This window comes from Delphinapterus leucas, chromosome 10 (assembly GCF_059928025.1).
Source record: "Delphinapterus leucas isolate spDelLeu-1000000601 "Yukka" chromosome 10, BTC_Dleu_Yukka2, whole genome shotgun sequence".
Lineage (NCBI taxonomy): Eukaryota > Metazoa > Chordata > Mammalia > Artiodactyla > Monodontidae > Delphinapterus > Delphinapterus leucas.
This window is the reverse complement of record NC_143138.1, coordinates 66,118,848-66,131,161: the sequence shown is the minus strand read 5'-3', so window position 1 is coordinate 66,131,161 and position 12,314 is coordinate 66,118,848. Positions and strand designations below refer to the sequence as shown.

General features: G+C 39.9%; 1 protein-coding gene across 1 annotated transcript in view; it reads right to left on the bottom strand.

Annotated features, from left to right (window-relative positions):
• The window catches only part of IHO1 (interactor of HORMAD1 1), a 27,837-nt gene extending 15,523 nt beyond the window's left edge, over window positions 1–12,314 (bottom strand). Inside the window, exons 1-3 of the mRNA XM_022573170.3 lie at window positions 12,123–12,314; window positions 9,222–9,396; window positions 8,026–8,189 (exon numbers count right to left, since the gene is read on the bottom strand). Of these exons, the coding sequence (XP_022428878.1) occupies window positions 8,026–8,189; window positions 9,222–9,396; window positions 12,123–12,178 (395 nt within the window). The 5' untranslated portion in view covers window positions 12,179–12,314. The remainder of the gene's footprint in view (window positions 1–8,025; window positions 8,190–9,221; window positions 9,397–12,122) is intronic.

Sequence of the window (12,314 nt, the reverse complement as noted above, 5' to 3'; positions counted from 1 at the left end):
ATACCACATTTTCTTTTCCATTCATGCACTGATAGATATTTAGGTTATTTCCATGTCTTGGCTATTGTAAATAATGCTGTGATGAACATGAGAGTGCAGATATCTCTTCAAGATCCTGATTTCAATTCCTTTGAGTATATACTTAGAAGTGGAATTGCTGGATCATATGGTAGTTCTATTTATAATTTTTTGTGGAACCTCCATACTGTTTTCTAAAGTGGCGGCACCAAGGAATTCCCTGGCAGTCCAGTGGTTAGGACTCCGGGCTTTCACTGCCAAGGATGCATGTTTGATCCCTGGTCGGGGAACTGAGGTCCTGTCAGCCACGCAGTATGGCCAAAAAAAAAATTTTTCTTTTAAATTAGAAAAAATAAAGTGGCTGCACCAGTTTCTACTCCCACCAACAGTGTACAAGAGTTCCCTTTTCTCCATATAATTGCCAGCATTTGTTATTTTTTTAATGATAGCCATTCTGACAGGTGTGAGATGATATCTAATTGTGGTTTTGATAAGCATTTCCCTGATAATTAGCAAAGTTGAGCACTTTTCATATACCTGATGGCCATTAGTATGTCTTCTTTGGAGAAATGTCTATTCAATTCCTTTGCTTGTCTTTTAATCCAGATATTTTGTTTTTTTGTTTTTGTTTTTGTTTGTTTTTGCTATTGGGTTGTAGGTGTTCCTTATATGTTTTATATTAACCCTTTATCAGATATATGGTTTGCAAATGTTTTCTATACCATGGGTTGCCTTTTTGTTTTCTTTTTTTTCTTTTTTTCTTTTTTTCTTTTGGCTGCATTGGGTCTTCATTGCTGCATGTGGGCTTTCTCTAGTTGCGGTGAGCCAGGGCTACTGTTCGTTGAGGTGCATGGGCTTCTCATTGTGGTGGCTTCTCTTGTTGCAGAGCATGGGCTCCAGGTGTGTGGGCTTCAGTAGTTGTGGCACATGGCCTCAGTAGTTGTGGCTTGCACGCTCTAGAGCACAGGCTCAGTAGTTGTGGCACATGGGCTTAGTTGCTCCACAGCATGTGGGATCTTCCCAGACCAGGGATCAAACCCGTGTCCCCTGCATTGGCAGGCAGATTCTTAATCACTGTGCCACCAGGAAAGTTTGCCTTTTCATTTTCTTTGTTTCATTTGCTGTGCAGAAACTTTTTTACAGTTGACCCTTAAACAACATAGGTTTGATATTCATGGGTCCACTTATATGCAGATTTTTTTCAATAAACATAGTTGGCCCTTTGTGTTCGAGGGTTTTGCATGTGCAGATTCATCCAACCATGGACAGGAATTTCCATCTGCAGTTGGTTGAGTTTGTGGATTCAAAACCTGAAGATATAGAGGGCTATGGGACTTGAGCATCAGTGGATTTTGGTATATGTAGGGTCTCCTGGAACCAATCTCCTTTGGATACTGAGGGACGCCTGTAGTTTGATGTAATCCCGCTTGTCTATTTTTCCTTTTGTTGCCTGTGCTTTTGGTGTCATATCCAAGACATCATTGCCAGGACCAACGTCAAGAAGCTTTTTCCCTATGTTTTCTTCTAGGTGTTCTACGGTTTCAAGTCTCATGTTTAAGTCTTTAATCCATTTTGAGTTGACTTTTGTGTATGGTATAAGATAAGGGTCCTTTTCCATTCTTTTGCATAAGGACCCAGTTTTCCCAGCATCATTTGTTGATAAGATTATCATTATCTCATTGTGTATTCTTTGCATGTCTCATGCTGTATTAAACATTTAAAACATAACCCCCGGGCTTCCCTGGTGGCGCAGTGGTTGAGAGTCCGCCTGCCGATGCAGGGGACACGGGTTCATGCCCCGGTCCGGGAAGATCCCACATGCCGCAGAGCGGCTAGGCCCGTGAGCCATGGCCGCTGGGCCTGCGCGTCCGGAGCCTGCGCGTCCGGAGCCTGTGCTCCGCAATGGGAGAGGCCACAACAGTGAGAAGCCCGCGTACCACAAAAAAAAAAGAAACAGAAAAAAAACATAACCCCCTAAATGGTCCATATAATAGAGTACAATGCAACCACAGAAATGATTTTGTAGATGAAACAGAAATATAGTCATTTAATATTATTAAATTTAAAAAACAGATTGCAGAATAGTCCATAGGAAACTATCCCATTTTTATTTTTGAAAATACACAAAAATAGGGCTTCCCTGGTGGCGCAATGTTTAAGAATCCGCATGCCAATGCAGGGGACATGGGTTCGAGCTCTGGTCCAGGAAGATTGCACATGCAGCAGAGCAACTAAGCTCGTGCACCACAACTACTGAGCCTGCACTCTAGAGCCTGTGAGCCACAACTACTGAAGCCTGTGTGCCTAGAGCCCATGCTGCACAACAAGAGAAGCCACTGCAATGAGAAGCCTGTGCACTGGAACGAAGAGTAGCCCCTGCTCGCCGCAACTAGAGAAAGCCCACGCGCAGCAACAAAGACCCAACACATCCAAAAATAATAAATTAAATAAATAAATTTAAAAAGAAAGAAAGAAAATACTCAAAAATAGAGCAGAGTTAGTGGTGGTTCACGGAGTAAGTTGATTCAGAGGCAGACTTGAAAATCTGACAGACCCAAGATCTCTGCCCAAAACTCCCACTCAGTTTAGATGTGCTCCCTTGGATGGAGTCTTTCCTGACGCCCCCAGTCAGAGCTGGAAGCCTGTCCTCAGGGCTCCCAAAGCATTGGATGAAACCTCTACTACAGAATCTACAAATTTATATTTAGAGTGAAAAGTCTAGATTCTTTATTTTAGTTTGTTCTGCATCTGACCCTCTTTCCTGTTTGAGGAGTTCCTCAGGTTAGGGATCTTGGGGAGGAGCAGAGTCTCTTTCCTCCTCTTGAGGCTGAGGGTGCCAGAGGCTTGCTTTCTGAGCTTTTCCTGAACCCTGAGCTCTCTCCTCACACATGCCTTGCCAGACTGGGAGTCAGGAGAAAAAGACTGTGAGCTCTCTTTTCTGATCGCTATGGCAATAGTAGTAGAAAGATGGAGCGCCATGGGACTGATAAAATTGTCCAGGACTCGGGACTTCCCTGGTGGTCCAGTGGTTAGCACTTCGCCTTCCAGTGCAGGGGGTGCAGGTTCGATCCCTGGTCGGGGAGCTAAGATCCCACATGCCTCGCAGCCAAAAAACAATAAAACAATCACCAAAAAACCCCCCAAAAAACATAAAACGGAGCAATTTTGTAACAAATTCAGTAAAGATCTTAAAAAGGGACCACATCAAAAAAAAAAAAAAAGAAATGAAAAGTGACCAGGACTACACTGACTACAATGCAGGGAAGGGTCTAGTGCATTCTGGGCAGGGGGTAGTGGGCAGCAAAATCTGCCCTGGACTAATTTTGAGACTTTGTTTGGGAAGTTGTCCATGGCAGGTAGTTGTTGGCAATTGTACAACTGTGGCAGAAACTTAAATTGGCCTCATTTTCTTCCTTGGAAATTAGATTCCTGATCCTCACCCTCCATGCACTGCCACCCAGATAGATGACATTCCCAGACTCCCTTGCATCTAGGTGTGGCCATGTGAGTAAATTTTAGCCACTGTGAGATATAAGCAAAAGTGTTGCATGCAACTTCCAAGAAGAATCCTAGGGAATTCCCTGGCAGTCCAGTGGTTAGGACTCTGTGCTTTCACTGCCATGGGCCTGGGTTCAATACCTGGTCAGGGAACTGAGATCCTGCAAGCTACATGGTGTGGCCAAGAAAAAAAAAAGAATCCTAAAGGGACAGGAAGATACCCTTCTTCCTTCACTCATCCATCAGCTGTCTGGAACTCTGATGTAACAGCTGGAATTGCAGCAGCCTCCAAGCAGTGTGAGGATGGCAGGGGTGGGGGGGGTCATACTTTAGGGATGGCTGACCACACTGCTGGGAGGAGCCAGATCCTTGAGGTCCACGAAGCCATCATTCTAGCCCTGGACCACACACTTCAGGATGATTTTTGCATTAAAGAAAAATAAACATCTTTTAAAAATTTCTATTATTATAATGAGAATGAGGGTATATACGCCAATGCAGCTGAACATAATCCTAACTAATAAAATGAACCACCCAATATTTTAATAATTTTTAACACTTTAAAAAATTTAAGTTAACATAGAAATTTGTATGTGTGTGTGTGTGTACGCAGTTCTATGAGTTTTAACACAAAATTAGGATTCATGTAACCACCATTATAACCAGGATATAAGACAGTATCCAAAAAAAATCCTTTATGCTGTCTCTTTGTGGTAAAGTCCAGCCCACACCCATAACCCTTGGTAATCACTGATCTGATACCCATCCCTATAGTTTTGCTTTTCTCAGAATATCATTTAAATGGAATCATAGAGTATGCAACCTTTGTGATTTCTTTCGCTTAGCATAGTGCTTTTGAGATTCAGCCATGCTGTTGTATAGCAATAGTTTATTCCTTTTCATTGCTGAGTAGTGTTCCATCGTATGGACATACCATTGTTTGTTTATCCATTCATACATAGAAGGACATTTGGGTTGTGCCCAGTTTTTGGTGATTATGAGCAAGGCTACTATAAACGTTATTGCATAGGCTTCTGTGTAAACATAAATTTTCATTTATCTAGGATAAATACCTAGGAGTAGAACTGCAGAGCCATATAGTGAATTATGTTTAATTTTATAAGAAACTGTCAAACTTTTCCAAAGGGGCTGTATCATTTTGCATTTCCACCAACAAGATTTCCATTTGGTCTATGTCCTTGCTCAGCATTTGGTATTTTCAGTTTTTGTCTGTTTTAATTTTAGCCATGCTAACAGATAAGCAGTAATATCTCATTATGATTTCAAGTTTTATTTCCAAACTGGCTAATGGTGTTGAGAAACTTTTCATGTATTTATTTGCCATCCATATGTTTTCTTTTTAAAAAAAGTTATTTATTTTATTTATTTATTTTTGGCTGTGTTGAGTGTTTGTTGCTGTGTGCAGGCTTTCTCTAGTTACAGTGAGTGGGGGCTACTCTTCCTTGTGGTGCATGGGTTTCTCATTGCAGTGGCTTCTCTTGTTGCGGAGCATGGACTCTAGGCATGTGGGCTTCAGTAGTTGTGGCACACAGGCTCAGTAGTTGTGACTCGCGGGCTCTAGAGCGCAGGCTCAGTAGTTGCAGCACATGGGCTTAGTTGCTCTGTGGCATGTGGGATCTTCCCGGACCAGGGCTCAAACCCGTGTCCCCTGCATTGGCAGGCGGATTCTTAACCACTGCACCACCAGGGAAGTCCCCATGGTTCATTTTATAATCTATTTGTGGTCCTTAGGTTATTCATTGGTTATGAGACTGATCTGTTTTCTCAAATTTGACTGATTAAAAAATAAGAATCTGGGTAATGGATATCCATTGTCTGGTGTGCCCAGCATCCAGCTCTAATGGGGAATTGCTTCTTTCTGCATCCACAAAGTGATTCTGGTGAGGACTTCCAGTCACAGCCCCCTCCCCTTACCCCCCCACAACCTAATAAACAAGCCCATCAGAAGCTTTCACTAAGATTTTCAAATTGTAACTAAGGGGTGAGAGTCTCTTTTTCTGTGTTAATAGGAAGCTGGTCTCTAGTAGGAGAGAATGAAGTATAGATGGAGAGAGAAGCACAGAAAAGAGACAGATTCTGATTTCATTTCATTCCCTGTCCTTCCCAGATTGGTTAAGAGAGCTAATATATCCTCCTTTTTGTCCAGGCTAGTTTGAGGTGGGTTTTTATTTGAGTCATAACAAATGCAATCTGAATGATTAAGGCTTCTTTTGAGATATCTTAACCTCATATGCCCTTTCTATACATTTGGGAAAACATGTACTTTCAAAACACAATATGTAAATCCATGTCTTATTGATTTGTAGCATCTCTTTATGTCTGAACTCTGTACCATGCCTTATCATTTTCCTGCTTCCAAATTTACAGTGGTATGCTTTCTCTTTCTCATTTAAAAATTTCTCATTCTGCACCACATTTCTGATAAGCACTTATTGACAGAAAACAAGGAATCTAAAATCTTGGGGGTTGTTTTTGCCAGAATTTATTAAAATTATGATTTTCTGTTTAGCATTTAAATCAATATTGTAAGCTTCAAATTTTTTAAATAGAGAAGAGATTCTTCAGTGTCCTTATCATCTGTTCTCTCTATATAAATACTATTTATTTTTTGCCAGCCATCTTGTAAATAATCATTAACAGAAACTCATTTCTGGGAATTCCCTGGTGGTCCAGTGGTTAGGACTCCATGCTCTCACTGCCGAGGGCCTGGGTTCAATCCCTGGTCTGGGAAGTAAGATCCCACAAGCCACATGGCCAAAAAAAAAAGAAACTCATTTTACTACAAAAAAAAGAAGGAAATGAAAAATGAAATAAAGAAAGGAAGGGAGGGAGGAAGGAAATATCAAGAAGGACTTAATGTTTCAAAAAAAGTTTTTTTAGCTACAGAAATCTTATTTCTTTATTTATTTGTTTGGCTGCACTGGGTCTTAGTTGTGGTATGCTGGATCTTTTTTTTTTTTTTTTTTGGCGGTACGCGGGCCTCTCACTGTTGTGGCCTCTCCCGTTGCGGAGCACAGGCTCCGGACGCGCAGGCTCAGCGGCCATGGCTCACGGGCCCAGCCGCTCCGCGGCATGTGGGATCTTCCCGGACCGGGGCACGAACCCGTGTCCCCTGCATCGGCAGGCAGACTCTCAACCGCTGCGCCACCAGGGACGCCCCTGGATCTTTTTTTTTTTAGTTGCGGCATGTGGGATCTAGTTCCCCTACCAGGGATCAAACCCGGGCCCCCTGCATTGGGAGCATGGTGTCTTAGCCACTGGACCACCAGGGAAGTGCCTTAGCTACAGAAATCTTGATCAAATAAAATGTAATACAAAAGCCCAGAGAACAAAAAAATTAAGACTAATTTATCTGAAGCAGTAAGATGAGAGGAGCCTGATCATCTGCAGTACTCTACCATCGTTATGAGTCCTAGAGCCTAGATTCCTAGGGGAAAGAAGTCTGTCAGCATCTGGGAAATGTTTATTTATCAGCAGAATCAAACGCTTCGTATAGAGCATTTTGCTTTTCTCACTAAAGGAATGTAAGTATACAGTGGAAAAGATACCTAGTCTTTTAAAGAATTCCTAATCTAGAATTTTTAAAGAAATTCTGGCTCTTTTGACATGAAAGTACTAGTGGTGATGCTAAGTGATACATCTTTACTGTTACAGAAATAATAAAGTATATTTCTGCTTGGGTGTTATGATTTCTATGATACCTAAAGATGTCCTGTTAATACCTTACTACCAAGAACTGAACAAGTTAATTTCCTCAGTGACTGCCACTTATTCATTTACAAATTAATATAGTAGCCCTAATATTTGCTTATATATATACACACACACATATATATGTAGCGAATAAGAATATGTATAAAATTTAGGGTATATCTTTTTTTTTTTTTTTTGCGGTATGTGGGCCTCTCACTGTTGTGGCCTCTCCCGTTGCACAGCACAGGCTCTGGACAGGCAGGCTCAGCGGCCGTGGCTCACGGGCCCAGCCGCTCCGCGGCATGTGGGATCTTCCTGGACCCGGGCAAGAACCAATGTCCCCTGCATCGGCAGGCGGACTCTCAACCATTGCACCACCAGGGAAGCCCTAGGGTATATCTTTAAAAATACCATTTCAAAGTGAGAAAATCAGCCTGAACTATAACTTAAGAATTCATGTGCTATATTCTTGACCCTAAAACAAATATTAACTAATTTCCTAATTCTGATGATCTGAAAAAAAAATTAAAGGGCAGAATTTTAGGCAGAATAAATATAACATTACTTGAATATTGCATTTCTCTGAGAAGTTCTTTAGCTTAATATTTAGAGAGCTCAAAACTGTGGCAGCCATAAGTCACAGTGACAAGAAAGCAAATAAAGAGTAATTATTAGATGAGCTGTAAAGGCAAGAATGCTATCATGCTGAAACTGAATTTTTCGACTACTGACATTCCATTTTCTGCTTCGCTCAGAAGAGAGGAGCTGTCTCATCCACTTGAAAGGTTTGTGTACCTGTCACATTTGTCTTTTGCAGTTTTCTTTTTCTCCTCAAACTGTTCCAAGAGGCCTTTTGATTTTCCAACTGGCAAAGGAAGAGGAAATAAGCCTCCATCTTTTGTATCTCTTCCAAACAGCTGGGGTTTTGTTTGGTACTTTAAGAAAATACTAGGTTCACTCTGTTCAATGGAAAAAAAAAATCATAGCATTTCACACATAAAAATATTTATAGCATGCACTATTTTCTATACAAAGCAGAGTCACACTTAAGTGCAAACCATAAAATACAATATAGCATGTAATATTTCCTTTTTATTTCATATGTACCAGAAAATTATATTAAAACAAAGCAACTCTTTTTACTAATATAATTTCTGCCTTACCAGACCAGAGGTATTTAAAATGTCAGCTAAAATGACTTAAAATCAATTGCATAAATTTAAAGGCAGCAACAGAAAATTATGCTGTCTTGAGATGATGTGTTAAAGTTTTTATATTAATAAGTTTAATTCAAATTGCTGTTGCTCAGTTGCTGATGAACTAAACTTGTTGATAAATTTGACTGTGATGCAGGCATATGGTGAGCCATTTCCTGCATTCTGAGGCAAAACTTACTCTGGAACATTCAGGTAGTACATTTACTCCTTCATATCACTGAGTACCAATTTTTGTACTAAAATATTTATCTCAGATCATACCTTAATAACTTAAAGTATTGACCTAATCTTATTCATTAAGTCCCTATATTATGCAGTTACATCTGTGTATAAAGTTAAATCTGGTTCTACATCAAAATAAGTAAATATATAAAAATATTTCTGACTCACAAAATAAGATAGGCTGGTCTCAAAAAATCAAGAGATTCTGTTCCTCATTCTGGCCCTTATTCATCAGCTTAGGCCTCAATATCCTCATCTCCTTCTTCAAGGAGTTAAATGTCATGCAATATTTGGCACTCCCTAGGAGTAGTCAAAGTATTTGCACTATTCTAATATATTGTTTTAGTAATGGAAGAAAATGCAAATATAAATATGTTTTCCATTTCACACTACCAAGTCAAATGAGTCACCAATCAAGCACAAATCTATTTAGGACAGTAATCCTTAGAGATGTACAACTCTAAAATATAACCCAGCAGAATAAGTCTTCTTTACAGTTTATGTCCATAATGACTGTGAAACATGTGCAGAGATTCTGGGATTCAGACTTACATCCAGAGAATTCTGTTGTGACTGTTTTGGATGTCTCAAGTGGACACCAAAGTCCAAGGGTGTTGACGGGGTCTCTGAACTTTCTGGACAGAACTGGGATCCAAAAAGGAACTGGGAATCACTGAGACCAGAGTAATCAGTCTGATTATTATTCCAGTTAGATGACTTAGTGGCCCTGAAATTAAGCAAGAAAATACAAGTATATCAAGTGGGCAAATGAAACCATAATTCAAAACTATTTTAGAATATTCTGGGCAGAATGCTAGCTTTTTTTGACCTCCTAGTCCCCTACACACTGCCAGTACTACCTGTAAAGAAACAAGGAAATTTTGAATGCCAGACATTTCAATTACAACAACCTGGGAACAATCAGATGGAATTTCAAACATTAAGGACTAACACCATTATTCCTTGTACTATAACATTATGTACTATAACACCATTTTGGATATCAAAGTTCACAAAATCTTTAGGGATTAAGAGAACATTAGCTTTTAAAAGGTTGAATTTGTTCATCACTAAGGGAATAGATTAAAAATAAAATATGGCTTATGCATATAACTGATGCAGTAGTCAGAAGCAATAAGCTAGATTTACATATAACCATATGGATAAGTCTCAAAAATATAATTTTTGAGTGCAGAAAAAGTAAAAATTTAATGAACTCTCTCATACCTTAATGTAATTTATAAGGATACATCATACACACCAAACAAGTATGTAACTGAGTATGTAGAAGGTTAATTGGAAGGATACATATTAACTCTCCTAGATTGTGTGTCTATAGGGAAGGAAAGGAGCAGGATTGGAGGGAGAGAAGGAGCTATAATACAACAAACACAAGATAGACCTAGATATGGACTGAATGTTTGTGTCCTCCAAAAATTCATGTGTTGAAGCCCTAAGCTCTATTTTGACAGTTTTTGGAAATGGGGCCTTTAGAAGGTAATTAGGGTTCGAAGAGGTGAGGAGAGTGGGACCCTCACGATAGGATTAGTGTCCTTTTTTTTTTTTTTTTTTTTTTTTTTTTGCGGTACGCGGGCCTCTCAGTGTTGTGGCCTCTCCCGCCGCGGAGCACAGGCTCCAGACGCGCAGGCGCAGCGGCCATGGCTCACGGGCCCAGCCGCTCCGGCATGTGGGATCTTCCCGGATCAGGGCACGAACCCATGTGCCCTGCATCGGCAGGCGGACTCTCAACCACTGCGCCACCAGGGAAGCCCAGGATTAGTGTCCTTTTAAGAAGAGACACCAAAGAGCTTGCCCTCATTCTTTCTCTCTCACCATGTGAGGACACAGAAAAAGGCAGCTGTCTACAAGCCAAGAAGGGAGTCTTCACCCAAAACCAATCATGCTGGCATAGGGTTCTAGGACTTTCAATCTCTAGAACTGTGAGAAAATAAATTTCTGTTGTTTAAGCCATCCAGTTTATTGCACTCTGTTATGGCAGCCCAAGCAGACTAAAATAGGCCTCATCCAGATTGAAGAATATGATCAACTCAGGTTTGCACACAGAAAGATCCATTAAACATTGTGTTATTCCCTTTCACACTTTTAGTGTCGTATCCTTGCTTGTTATAAATACTTCCAGCTGTGGACTTCCAAATTGCTTCCCATGGATACCTATGCCAGTCTAAATCTCACATATGAAGGGGATAATGATATTGATAATGATACAATCACACTTGAACACAGTGTACTAAGCCTACTACAGAGACAGCACATAAGTGGACAGACAAGTAAAATATATAGTCTTCAAGTTTTACTTGAAAGACACCTCGGTAACAATTTGTGTTACTTAATGCTGTTGTGTAACCCAAGAAAACATGCTTTTCATTAAAACACGTACATGCAGATCATTCCTTTTCCAAATGTTAGATTTAAAATAGATAGCCTGTAAGTACATATTCTAAGCTAAACAAATCATTATTTATTAATACAAGACAAAAAGAAACCCTACTTGCTCAGAACAGAGACATTATTTTGACTCATAGAATCATTTTCTAAGATTAGCTAAGGTAATAGGCTGCACATATATAATATGATTTGCATAATCACTGCTCAAAATAGCTAAATAGCTCTCTGTGTCTCCCCTCTTAGGTCAAAGAGAATAATTAGCTGGGCTGGAAAAGAAACAGCTCTGTAAGCCTACAGAAGTCCTGTAGGATTCACATCTTAAAGCTACGATCTGGAATTAAGCATAGATTTTTTTCCCCCTACTCTGTATCAATTGTAAGCTCTTTTCTTCTTTTTAAGAGAAACAACAACAACAACGTTTTAGGTTTTTTGCTGTCTTTAGGAAGAAAAGAAACTATCCAATGATAAAAGCATACCAAAACAATTGGAAATCCCTTAATATATACTACTTCTGGGGTACGCCCACCAAGTTAGCAATGGCAGGCCTACTGCATGGCTAGTGGACACCAATATAAGTACCTCAGTGGAGTAGTAGAGGGGGCAGTAACTCAATGAGCCCTGTCAACAGTTGGAGTGGTTCTTGATTTCATGGTGCCTACAAATTGTACTACACAATTGAACACTTATCTGAACATTGTCTTGAGTTTGATCCTTGCTGTTTCAATAGCAATTGCTCCAAATGAGGTGAGAGTTTCCAGATGTTGGACCATGTCTAACTCTCATAGTCCCTAGGTCCAGTGCTGGACAGAGTCATTACTCAATTAACACACACAGCCATTGATACTGCTTTTATAATCAGAAAATAGGCAAAAGGAAAAAGACAAATATGGGAGGGTGCAGTGGTGACAAGAGAGGGAAGAGAAAAGGAAGAAGCTATATCAGGTAACCCTATTACTATAAACTAATAGGAAGGGGAGCCTGTTTCTATGAAATCAGTGCAACTATAAGATCCTCTTAAGTATCAGAGTATATAACCAGAAAACTTACCCAGAGCCTGAGGGAATACTGAGCATCTCTTTGATATTCCAGACATTAAAATTCATGTCTTATAATTATTCCTTTTAAAAAGAAGAGAGGAACATTAATTTAAAAGATTAATATACTATAATTTTTTCCAAAGATTACTTTACTGGTGACTATTATATGTAGACAAGGACATCTCAGCAGTTATATTCGCAT